We start from the raw sequence: 13,609 nt of genomic DNA on the forward strand, positions 1-13,609 counted from the left end.
CAAAAATCTCTTGACCAGTGGATGGCTGAAGATCGGTCCACCATCACAGCCTGCATGGCCAGCCGAAACGGCTGCCCAAAGCCAGAGCTCAACCGCCTTTCGGTGGAGAGCAGGGGAGCGGACTCCCCCCTGTCTGTTGATGTACGCCGCCGCCGACACGCTGTCTGTCCTGATCAGAACGTGGCGGCCGCGCACCAGGTGAAAGAAATGCAACAGCACTTTCCTCACAGCGTCGAGCTCCAACACATTTATGTGTGCTGCAGGGGGCGTGCGCCACTCGCCTCCGACCGAGTGAGAGAGGCACGTTCCTCCCCAACCCGTCAACGAGGCGTCCGTGTGGCGACCACTACGTAGGACACCACCCTGCCCAGGGGAACACCCCTGAGAAGGGCGGGGGGGTTTTCCCAATATTCCAGGTCTGGCGACACCGAACGGGGAACGAGGAGCACCCTGAGCTTGTGTTGCCTGGTGTCCAACCGTTGGCGAGCAAACCACCACTGGAGTCTGCGCATAAAAAGCAGACCCAGGGGGACCACGGGGTGGGCAGCTGCCATCAGCCCTAACAGGCGCATGGTGGACAGTGCGGTCACGTTTCTGCAAACGTGAAAATGGGAGAGCGCCGACAGGATGGTGTCTCGCCGAGGAGGCGAAAGCATCGCAGTCGTGGTGGCTGAGTCTAGGCAAAGCCCCAAGTAGACTGTCTGCCGGCTGGGGAGCGGGGAGCTCTTTTCCCAGTTGATGGCAAAACCCAGGAAGGAGAGATGGTTTATCACCAACATGGTGTCCCTTCTCGCGGCCTCCTCTGAGTTGCTCAGAATAAGTAGGTTGTCTAGGTAGAAGAGAATCCTCTTTCCCTGACTCCTGAGCGGTTCCAACGCCGTCTCCACACACTTTGAGAAGGTGCGCAGAGCCAGGGAGTAGCCGAACGGCAGACACTGGTACTCGTATGCCATCCCCATAAAGGCAAAGCAGAGAAACTTCCTGTGCGCCTGCCGAACAGGGACGTGGAAGTAAGCATCCTTGAGATCCAGGGATGTGAACCAATCGCCCTCTCTCACACACCGGAGCAACGCTCCAACGGTGAGCATTCTGAATTTCCTCGCGGCAACGAATCTGTTGAACATGCGAAGATCCAGAATAGGTCTCTTTTCCCCTGACTTCTTGGAAACCAGGAAGTAGCAGGAATAAAACCCTAGGTGAGACTCGTGGGGGGGAACGACAGTGATGGCCCCCTTCACCAAGAGACGGGCCACCTCTGCTGCCAGAGCCGTGCTCGCAGCCGGGTCCCGTAGCGGGGTCTCCACCAACCCCATAAAGGGTGGGGGACGACGCTTGAACTGTATGGGATGGCCCCATCTCAACGTGTTGTCCAACCACGATGGTAGAACGCACCGCTCTTGCCAACACGCATAGCGGTCGGAGAGAGGGTGAGCCGACAGCTGAGGAACACCGTCCAGGAATAACCCGTATTCCTCGGCCCCTACCGCCTCCACACTGTGTGTGAACCAAGGGGGGCTTCCCATGAAAGGGAGGAGGCTCAGCGAGCGTAGGAGATGTACCAGAACCAGCCGCTGTAAGAACAACGAGCTGTCTAGACGTCGCGCTCGTGCCCGTCGAACAGGGAGCGAGCTGCCCGGTCGCCGCGCCTGTGTCCGTGCGCTGTCCCCAGGCTGTAGCCACAGCGCGCGGACCCGTCTCCTCACCTTCCACAAACTGTGGAAGGGAGGTAGAGGGGATAATGTGGGGAACCAGGAGACCGGTACAAGCGGCCGTATTTACGGGCTCGTGCAATGAGTCTCTGGTCCGTCCACGAGGCTCCAAGGGACGCCGCTTCTTAGAAGCAGGAAGACCAGAGGCCATGTGAACACGCCGTCCGACCGCCAACCTACAGCCACTACTGAGGGGGGGAAAGAGGCAACATGGAGGCACGCACCAGAAGCGTAGGACGCAGGTGGCATAAGGAATATCGCTCTTTAGTTACCATGTACTGCCGTTCGGCCGAACGGTCTTTACGTAAAACACAACAGCTTAATAAAAAACGAATTCCTCCTAGATCAAGCAAGGCAATGATCAAGAGAGAAAAAAGTGAGTCTGTAAAGACGACAGCTCTAATCCGTGCTTCATGGAACCCATGAAAAGGAAAAGAAAAACCAGAGCAATACGGTTTCCATTAGGTCCGCTACCACCGGGGGCGGAGCTACGGAATCCGGCTCTCCAATAAGGGGTCTCTCTCGGCTGTTTCTTATTTGAAAGAAACGGCGGGAGTGCCATACTGGCAAACAAAAAACACCTCACAATTGGCGGGCCAATAGAAAAACCCCCTAGCCTGTTTTTCATTTGAAAAACGGTGGGAGAGTAAGACTGGTTGTCAAGTCCAACTCGCCAGCCGGCGAGAGGAAATCCAACCACGCTGCTTTAAAGAACATGTCTATATTCTTAAGCCGTAAAAGGGGTCCCGGACTCCAGCACAGAGTTGCAGAGTGAACCCCTGGACATGTCTAACATGTGAAAAACTGAAAAGGGGCCGGGGGAAGACCAAGACGCTGCCGTGCAGATGTCTTCCACCGAAACGCCCTTGAGTAGAGCCGTCGAAGCGGCCACGCTCCGTGTGGAGTGAGCTTTAACGCTCAACGGTGGCGCCAAGCCCTGCCGCGAGTAGGCTAAGCAAACACCCTCACATATCCAGCGAGAAAACCGCTGAGCGCGGCCCCTGCTAGCGTCGTTATAACACACAAACAACTGTTGTGTGGAGCGGAACGCGGCCGAGCGATTCACGCACATAGCCAATGCCCGCACCGGGCACAGGAGATGCAACTCCGCCTCACTAGAATGAGGCGGGGGGTGAAATGCCTTAAGCACAATATCCCTCGACCGAAAATAACTATTAATGTTCTTCGGGAGGAACGCAGGATTAGGTCTGCGCAACGCGAAGGAGCTGTCCTCGTTTAGCAACAAGCAACTCGGGCTGACAGACAGAGCAGTTAGCTCACCGGCCCGCTTGGCAGAAACCAAGGCCAACAAGATCGTCGACGTCGATGATGCCGCCGTCGTCGTCCAGGTCAGGGGCCCCGGCCCTGAACAGGTCGATGGCCTCAGCGAGGTCCACCAAAGGGGAAAAGAAGAGATGCCTGGAGAGGATCCCCTCTTAAGGCAGCTCCCGGCAGGTGACACAGGAGACGGGAGTCGCCATAGCAGCCGCGGAGTGGTCGGCGCCGAGGCACCGAAAGCACGCCAAGTGCCCGTCACCCGGTGTCAGGGAGGCGGGACAGGAGGAGCATAGGGGCCCTGAAAAGGGCCTAGCTCTAGGAGCGCTCTCAGGTGGCCCTGAAAAGGGCCGTTTGTCCATGGCCTCGCCCGAGCCGCTGCCACCGGCTTGGGAGATCCGTTTTGTCGAAGTCATCTTAATGTATTCTTGATTTTCCGCTTATAAGCACAAGGGCTGAAAGAAAAGGGAGGATGAGCGACGGTATACACCGCCTTATATAGACATGATACCGTGGGAAATGTGGGTGGTGCCCATGCTGATTGGTGCATAGTTGAAATGTTCAAGCCCATAAGGCGAAGCCTAGGCGGCGTAGCCTACATGAAAACGAATGCGCGACAGAACACTGCCAATAATCACGTGACTCAAAGCTTGCGCCTGTGTGGTCAAATCTCTGAAAAGTCAGTGTTGAAAAGTCAGTTCTGAAAAAAAATACATTTCAATGGTGTAAATTTACACCTTTACAAGTTTTTAAAAATAAATATTCAACCTTTCAAAAATTATTTCTCAATGTATGAACACCTGTTTGCAGAATCCCATTTACAAGGTTTCAAAACCGGGAAACAATGAAATACACTGTTAGAACAGTGCCAGATTTGAAACTCTGCAAATGCGCTGGTGAAAGTTTTTGAACTTTGAAAATATGTTTGTGAAAAAAGAAATACTTGGAAAATGTGTTGGTGAAAATGATGAAGAAGATAAAATAGAACACAAAATAATGTTTGAAGATGTTCAAAAAAAAATTCAGGTTATAATCTCTTTTTTCACTGTTGCAAAACCTTTTTTACAAGGTGTTGCATTTTCAAACCCAGACTTACAAGCCTTTGAAACTTTTTTTTTCTTACAAGCCTTTGAAACGTTCTTAGGGACCGTCTGCAAAGTGCAAAACAGAAAACTACCACAATGGTCAAATTTGAATAGCGTCGCCATTATTGACTAGAGAGCCCCAAAACTTGCTCCATATAGGCAAGGCCTCTATATGGTCTTACTACAACCTTTTGTTTTGAAAAATATATCTCCTTGTTTTTTAAGGAATTTGTATTCGGCCAAAATTTCAATAGGCTCGCCAATATTGACTCCAGAGCCCCACAACTCTTTCCATATAGGCACGGCCACTATGGTCTTACTACAACCTTTAGTTTTGAAAAATATCTCTACTTCTTTTTAAGGAACAATTCCAATAGCGTTGCCATTATTGACTCTAGAGCCCCAAAACTTGTTCCATATAGGGATGGCCTCTATATGGTCTTACTACAACCTTTAGTTTTGAATAATATATCTCTAGAGTCAATAATGGCGATGCTATTGAAATTCCTTAAAGGGGACCTATTATGCTTTTTCGACTTTAATGACCTATAAACGTTGTTATAATGATTGATGGTCATGTTTAACCATACTAAAGTGTCAAATAATGACTTACATGCATTTCGACGTATTATTGCTGACAGTCTGGGGTGGCTGTGCAGAGCGCTAAACACTCGGGACATTGATTGCGATTCACTTGTTCACATTTCCGGGAAACATCTTCGTAGACGTACTCCTGCCACGCCCCCATATGCCTGGTCAAATCTGCCCGCCCGCGCGCTCCAAGGAAGGTAACCAATCACAACAGAGTTGGGTTGGCAGGAGGGGGGTGAGGGTGCGGAGAAAGACGAAACGGAGCGTTGACAGAGAAGGCTGAAAGCGCCCAGATGAGAGGAAGAGTTTCCCGAAAATCTACATCGTTTTTTGTGAATGGTTAAACATGACTATCAATCATTATAACAACGTTTATAGGTCATAAAAGTCGAAAAGCATAATAGCTCCCCTTTAAAGGTCTCATGGCATGAAAATCTCACTTTATGAGGTTTTCTAACATTAATATGCAGTTTTTACCCCCGCACTGTATGGTTAAGGCCGCCTTAACAACAATAGGGCCCCGCCTTGACTACCAATGTATGTACTACCAATTTTTTTCAAATAATTTTTATTTAATTATTATGCATTAACAAAGTACAAAACTCTCGTAGGGAGTAAAAAAATAAAGATAAATAATGCATTGTCGATATTGTTCAAAACAATAGTCCTGCGAACAGAAACCGCGAACTGAAACCCTCACTGAAGACTGCAAGGCCATGAGACACACCCCCATGCGACATGGAGGAGAAAGGGATTGTTGCCGGCGGGCAGCCGGAAGCCGAGGGACCACTGCCTCTTCGCTGCCCGCTGCAGGAGGCGGTGGGGCCTAAGCGCTGGCCGCTGCCGAGACGGCGGTCCTCTCCTCCATGTCGTGGTTCAGTCTACTTCAGATTGATATGGACGTGGAAGAACCAGAGACGTCGGAGAACCCGACGTAGTCGTTTGAGATTCATAATGTCTTCTGGAGGCGCACACAGCTTTTGGCCGTGATAATATATATTATATTATATAGATATCTATGGATAATATATTATTTAGATATAGAGCTCCAGGACTCCCGCCGGAGCACCCGGAGTGTTCTAGAATATTTACAGAACACGGCCAAAGGCCCCTCAGACTACAGCTGTTTTAAAAAAAAAAAACGAAAGACTTATCTTTTTAAAAAAGCCTTTTGCTAATTTCCCCTTTACTGTTTATGTATTATATGTTTAAACAACCTGCTTTATTTATTTTTTCCTCTCTCTTAAGCTATGTAGCACTTTGAGATTTCTGACTGTAAAGTGCTCTACAAATTAAATATATTATTATTATTATTATTATTATTAAAGGCTGTGTGCGCCTCGCCATTGCGATACATCCACTGTAAACAGAGCGTATGGTACCGTGGCTCGGCTTTTTGGGGCTCTAGATTCAATAATGGCGACGCTATTGAAATTTGACCATTGTGGTCGTTTTGCCCTTTGCAGACGGTCCCTAAGCTCGCGGCTGAAAGCCGACAGCTCATAGAAGACAATGCAATTCACCGTTCTCTAAAGACGGCTCATTTGGAGGAAAACACGGTTGTAGCTGGTCATCTAGGTTACTTCATTTAGCTAGAGGTGTCATTTGTGTCGCAACGATGTTTCAGTGATGATCTATTATCTAACCGCAAACTCAGAATCTGCCAATTTCTTTACAACTTGACATAAGTCTTTTATCTAGTATTTTCCTAATCCGGGCGATTCAATAGTCAACAGGGGAAGCATGTCTTCTACAATGAACCCTGCAACCAGCCGGTCTTTCTGTGTCAAATGCTTCTGCGCTCCAACACTTGAACACTCCTTCCCACAAGCAGCTACGTCACTCAAATTGATCGCTATGGCAACCTGCCGAGGCAAGCAGGCGCTGCAGACACACATGCATGCACGTACCACAACAGATCTGAACTTTACACGCAGGGAAACACGGCTTGGGTAACGCAGGAAAGTGCGTTACTATTGTCTATTAAAGCAGTGTAGTTACCAATATTTTAAATGTAATGCATTACTTTACTTCATTACCCAAAAAAGTAATATCATTACCCCCAACACTGCAGACATGTATGCACTCAGGTTACCACCAGACTTGGAGAGTAGCGTTCACCACACAGCGTTTGTTTTATAAAACCTTCCTCCCTGCGCTGCGGCACGGCTCCAGGGCTACGGCGGCTACGTGGCGCTGGAGATGCTGAAGGCCGCGGGTCCGGACCAGCCTGTCCATTGTGCTGCCGTCCAGGCTCCGGTCATTGACTGGTCCATGTACGGTGAGCAGGTTACCACAGAACCACAACCTTGTACACATTTACATTACATTTAGCAGACTTTTATATCCAAAGCGACTCACAATAAGTACATTTAAAAGAAACAAGCAAAAACTATATATCACTGTCGGTACAGTAAGGATTTTCATAGCAACAAGTGCTACAATTGCAAGGTTAACCCATTCCCTGTGTACAACAAAGATAGCGAGAGTAGTTTAGTTTAGTTTAGTCGATCAGTTTTACTTTAAAGGTACTATCTCCAAAATGGCATCAAAAACAATGGTTAAATAATGTCCAATCCATGATGCCCACCAACCTGAAGGGAGATAACAGGGGGAGAGGAACCAAAAATAAATATAACAGCAGCAATCCAAAGTAGGGTCTTAAGAGTTCTGCAGCTGATTTGTTGCATCTCGATTCTGTGCTCACGCCATTAGAGCAGACCATAATTACTACAACACGTAGTCAGACAGCGTTGTCATTTTTACAAAGGGTAGTGGGGAGAAGGAAGGAGAGGAGAGTGTGCGACAGTCCATTCAGGGGGAGGGTATATAACCTTCTGAAGGAGGGTATCATAGGGTCCCAGATTAAATGAAATTCTTCGCTTGATCCCATTGTGCTTTTCCCACCATAGGAAACACACCAAGTCCAGTGTTTCCCACAGAACAGGTAGCAATGTGTGGTGCCCCCCTGGTGCCAGTCGAGTGTCAGGGTGCCGTGGCGGTCGGTGGAGTCGGTCATCGGGGTGTATGCAGAGTGTGTGCAGCGGGTGGCGTGCAAACACACACTTTCTGAAGCTGCCATGTTAAATATACACCTGTATGCTTATCTATTGTCACCTGATGAGACAATTTTAAAGCTACAAGAAGCATTTGAAATTATACAGCTCAATCTTAATTCTTTAAAGTAAGTTCTTTAAGAGAAAACAACTAAAATCGTGTTTACAAGAACCCTGCCTGGTTTCATTCCTTGCCCCAACTCCATACATTACCTGGCAGGCCAGTAGAATTAATTTGCTCATACGAATACCTGGACTTTATGTTGGAGGAAGACTTGACTTTTAAGTTTCATGTTGAGAATTACTCACCAAAATTGTTGTTAAAGTTTAGTTTTACCATTTTTTTTGGCCAATTTTAGTGGCAATCTTTAGATTCTGTGACATTCAAGGTATTGTATTTACTGTATTTAACTTTTTTGGTAAAACAAAATAAATTGTACAATGCAACAATATAAATATAATAATAAAAATAAATATAGCTGCGAGCAGCAATGTGGATGTCAAGCAGAATGGGACTCGATAAACTAATTCTGCCGGACAGACGTAATTGGCTGGGTGGCTACATGACGACCGTCTCCGTAATCGGTAATAACGACAGCTTGTGGAATGAACTAGAGCATTATGCTCTAGTTCAAAATGGAAAAATGACCCTAGTGGTAAGGGCGCATTATCGTCTGCCTAACAGAACAAATGACACAAATACGTAGGGGTATTAAGAGCAATATCCCTAACAGAGACACAATGTTAACAAGCATCTTGAGGTGGTTCATGAAGCATCTAATCCAGTAAGAATTGCAGTTTATATTGTAAGTGGGCTGAATGGTGTCATAGTTGTTTGACGTCCCCCTGAGATCAACGGTCACCAAATTGTTTGGGTGTCCCCAGAATGATGTCATGAGTCTATGTAGCAAGTTTGGCTATGATATGTTAAAGAGTTGCTGAGAACAGGCTTGTTTCCTGTTTGGCAGCTTTGCCGTCAAGTTTGATTGGCTGTCACGGCAAAACAGTTTTGAATTTCAGAAAGCCGTTTCACACATTTGTTCAGCTTGGTCTGAAGATCATATATGGCCTGTGGATATGTTATATTGATATTGACAACTTTGAACATGGCGGCCAATTTCTGACGTTGCCATGGAAAATATTTTATTAGCTATATGGGGCGGTCAGACAGTATCACCGGACATTGAAAATAAGTTTGAAATATACTCATGTGAAGAGAGAGGAGTTAAAACACGTCTTCATTAATTATAGCGCCCCCTAGAAGTCAATGGTCACCAAATTCATAGAGCGTCCCCATGAGGATGTCATGGGTCTATGTACCAAGGATGGTTATGATATGTCAAAGGGCTGCTGAGATATTGGCTTACTTCCTGTTTGGCGACTTCACAGTCGAATTTGATTGACTGTAGCGGCCAAACGGTTTTGAATTTGAAAAATCTATCAAAATTTGTGATAGGAGATGCATTTTGAAGGTCTTTGACGTAAACCAAGATGGCGGAAAATCCATTAATGACGACATAGGGTGCGTTGAACTCGGCTTGGCCCAAGGATTCCAATGATACCTTGTTTGTGAATATTGGATGAATGGGTCAAAAGTTATAAACATGAATGCATGTCCAATTGACCTGTTGGTGGTGCTAGAGCTCATGGGCTAGCGACCCCAAATTTGCTTCATGGGATCATGTAACCAAATAAGTGTGCCAAATTCCACATATTTTGACTAAGGCGTTCTATGGGCAGCCATAGACTCCCATGGCAGCATAATAATAATAAGAAAACATACGAAAACAATAGGTTTTCTCGCAGCCTCGCTGCTTGACTATGGAGTTAGATTCATGCCAAAACCCCGCACACACGCAAAACGTGTTTTGCTCACGCAAAACGATTCACACGCCCACAAAACGTGTTTTACTCACGCAAAATGATTCACACACACGCTCAGTGTGGTTTGCAAATACAAAACATCATTCACAAACTAAAGCATTTTGCTTCAGAAACAAATACAGTATGTTTTACACAAAGTACAAAAAAAATCCTTCAAGTACACAAAACAATTCTACAAGTACGGAACACGAAAGCTGCGCGTGGATCGGAATGCATTTGCGCACGGATCGGATTGCATTTGTGTGAGGAACAGCAAGGCGGAAAATTAGTGCCAAAAGTCACGTGACAAATAAATGTCCTGTTATTCACACTACACAACAGCAGGTGGCGGTGTTGAGTCAGTTTAAGGCCGCCAGGACGATCTTTTTTCTCCCCAAAATCTTTATTTGATTCCAAAACAGAGTGGCGACACTTCCATTGGACTCACCTGTTGGCCGCTCATTTTGTTCAATTTAATCTCCCAAACTAGCTTTTCTCCGTGTCGTACGATTCCGTGACAAAGGGGCGGCAAGTCGCATAGTATGGAGTTGAATCCACACACGTTTGGCCGGCATCAAATAAAGATTTTGGGGAGAAAAAAGATCGTCCTGGCGTCCTTAAACTGACTCAACACCGCACCTGCTGTTGTGTAGTGTGAATAACAGGACATTTATTCGTCACGTGACTTTTGGCACTAATTTTCCGCCTTGCTGTTCCTCACACAAATGCAATCCGATCCGTGCGCAAATGCATTCCGATCCACGCGCAGCTTTCGTGTTCCGTACTAGAATTGTTTTGTGTACTTGAAGGATTTTTTTTGTACTTTGTGTAAAACATACTGTATTTGTTTCTGAAGCAAAATGCTTTAGTTTGTGAATGATATTTTGTATTTGCAAACCACACTGAGCGTGTGTGTGAATCATTTTGCGTGAGTAAAACACGTTTTGTGTGCGTGTGAATCGTTATGTGTGAGCAAAACACGTTTTGCGTGTGTGCGGGGTTTTGGCATGAATCTAACTCCATACTTGACACCCAATAATAGTCCTTCAACCACAGCAATCGCTTCCCTGTCGTCATTGTGTTAAACCAGCCCATAGCGCTCAAGGGGGAAAAGCCAGCTTGGTGATTGGCTCGAGTAAAAGGGGATCAGAAACAGAAATAAATGTTTTGCTTTTCTCCAGCCCCTGCTGCAGAGCTAAATCAAATCTCCAGCAGAACGGGCTGGGGGTGTCCAGTCTAACACGTAATCTATCTAAACTGCAACCACAATTCACATTAATCGCATCGTTTGCTGCGTTACCAACGTTGTCTATGCTGACTTAGGTTGCGGGATGTTCAATATCAATAAGGTTGAGTTCATAAGGCTAACATTATATTTTCTGAGTCAACAATCATTTTGGGCAGGTGTGTTTGAGCACAGTATATCATGCTAAACATTGGTAAACTCCAAATGTCGCCGACCGTCTTCACTGTGCAAAATATCCCGCTGCTTCGGGTTTTCCTTTGTAGGTGCGTTGAGAGGAGGAGCGGGCGAATCCGCTGTCAGTGTGTGTGCTGTGCATGTATCAGTGATACGCGGGGTTGATCCAATAAGTGGTAGTGTGACCGCGCACCATCGGCATGTATGCGCGCATGTCTCTTTGTGCGTGTGCGTGTGTGAACGAGAATGACAGGGAGAAAGAGTAGCATGCAGAAATGAATGAACGGAACGATATTTATATTTCAAAATCTCGTAAAAAATAAATAATTAAAAGCAGAATCAATTTGTGGCGCTCGGTGTTGATTCTGTGGCGGTCTATGTATGGGAAATACTGAAGTTACTAAGCCGGACAGATGCTTAAGGTGGTTGATTTCCATTTCAACAAGGTCCTCTCCTGGCTATATGAGAGGAAAAAGCAGTTGCCTCGTTTTTGCTATTGCTCAGAGATAAGTCATTCTCACAAAGATGAGAGAATATTTTTGAGAATGACATAAAGATGCCTGTCTGGACTTTAACTGATTCTTGCTTTGCAGTGTGACATCGGTTACATTTCTCAACCACACTTGAGGATATTGGAAGGTCTGGCAGTAATGGACACGGTGTAGGACTATGACCTGCATTAGGCCCTCTATCCAGAGCCGTAGGTGCCCTCTATCCAGAGCCATATATCCAGAGCCCTCAGTCCCCTCTATCCAGAGCCCACTATCCAGATACCTGTCCAGAGCCTTCTATCCAGAGCCCTCATTGCCCTCTATCCAGAGCCCCCTATCCAGAGCTCTCAGTGCCCTCTAGCCATAGTCCTGTCCAGAGCCCTCTATCCAAGCCCTGTATCCAAAGCCTGCAGTGCCCTCTATCCAGAGCCCTCTATCAGAGCCCTCTGTCCTCCATCCAGAGCCCTCTATCCAGAGTCCTATATCCAGAGCCCTCTATCAGGGCCCTCTATCCATAGCCCTCTATCCAGAGCCCTCAGTGACCTCTATCCAGAGCCCTCAGTGTCCTCCATCCAGAGTCCCCTATCAGAGCCCTCAGTAACCTCTACACTGTAAAAAATTAAAAGTTGGGCAAACTCAAAATTGCAAGGCAACTTACTGCAATCAATTTTTGAGTTTTGAGCCCATCAAAAACGTGATTTTCTTCTTTAGACAAACTTGAAAGTTAGAGTTATACCAACTAAGATTTTTATATTTTACAAACTCAAAAAAATAAGTCAGGGGTGTTAACTTAATATTTCAAATTAAGGTTAATATTATTTAAAAAAAAAAAACATTTCAAAGAATGCAAAACGAGTTTTAAGTTCACTTTATTAAAATTAATAATTTGAAACTTCCATTTTACAGTTCTGAATGCCAGACAGCAATAGAACAAGCAACATGTAGCTAGTTCAGCAGCAGATAATCGCTGTCTAAATGCAGCAAACCAAAGAGCAGAACAAGTTTGACATAATGCTCAAACTTGTTCTGCACGAGACGGGAGCCCAGGTTAAACGGTGACGCAACTCTCGTGCCTCATACACCGCACGATCCCGAGAGCTGCCATTATTTAACACACATCCGTAACACACAGCGCACCGCACACCCAACCAACGGACATGCAAGTCTCGGTAACGGTGGCGGCAACACTACGCACGATAAACAACACACAAACAATAAAGACCCCAAACCCGTTAACCCAACTTAACCTAAAAGAAACAAATTGACAAAAGGCAATAAACCCCTTTTTCCCAACCGGCATCACGAATACCCAGACTCCCCGGGGGGTAGTGTCGAAATGCGCATGCGCACCGTAGTTGGCCCAGCGTCAGACAGAGTGACTTAAACCCGTGTGTCTTGCTAACAAAGAGACTACAGTGAGCCCAACTCTTGACCCAAAACTCAACATTGTTGGTTGGACTAAATTGCATTGCACAGTTGTACATGAATACTTAATGTTTTATATTCATTTTACTCAGAAATCATAATGAGACCAACAATTTTGAGTTTTCGTTTTTACAGTGTATACAGAGCACTATATCTAGAGCCCTCTATCCAGAGCCCTCTGTCCAGAGCCTTCTTTCAAGAGCCCTTTATCCAGTGCCTTATATCTAGAACGCTCTATCCAGAGCCCTCTGTCCAGAGCCTTCTTTCAAGAGCCCTTTATCCAGAGCCCTCTATCTAGAGCCCTCTATCCAGAGCCCTCCACCCTCTATCCAGAGCCCTCTGTCCAGAGCCTTCTTTCAACAACCCTTTATCCAGAACCCTCCATGCAGAGCCCTCTATCTAGAGCCCTCTATCCGGAGCCCTCTATCCAGAGCCCTTTATCCAGAGCCCTCTGTCCAGAGCCCTCCAGAGTCCTCTATCCAGAGTTCTCTATCCAGAGCCCTGTTCCAGGTCTTGGCAGGGTCTCTGACATACTTGGGTTTTTATCCTTGGTTTTATGTCTGTACTGTACTGTCTGTATTGTTTTTTTACCCAAAACGTTTTTATTCATATTTAAGTTTAAGCATTATTATCATTAGTCCCTTGTTCAGTTGAATCTGAATTTCCATTGCATAACATAATCATCTCTCTCCTC

The 13,609-nt window shown here is 46.2% G+C and overlaps 1 protein-coding gene across 1 annotated transcript in view; it reads left to right on the forward strand.

The window, feature by feature from the left end:
• Nucleotides 1-13,609, forward strand: part of LOC130380927 (inactive dipeptidyl peptidase 10-like) — a 206,091-nt gene that overhangs the window by 178,057 nt on the left and 14,425 nt on the right. The window contains exon 23 of the mRNA XM_056588357.1: nt 6,836-6,941. Within this exon, the coding sequence (XP_056444332.1) occupies nt 6,836-6,941 (106 nt within the window). The remainder of the gene's footprint in view (nt 1-6,835; nt 6,942-13,609) is intronic.

The sequence above is a fragment of the Gadus chalcogrammus genome, chromosome 4 (genome assembly GCF_026213295.1).
Source record: "Gadus chalcogrammus isolate NIFS_2021 chromosome 4, NIFS_Gcha_1.0, whole genome shotgun sequence".
Taxonomy (NCBI): Eukaryota; Metazoa; Chordata; class Actinopteri; order Gadiformes; family Gadidae; genus Gadus; species Gadus chalcogrammus.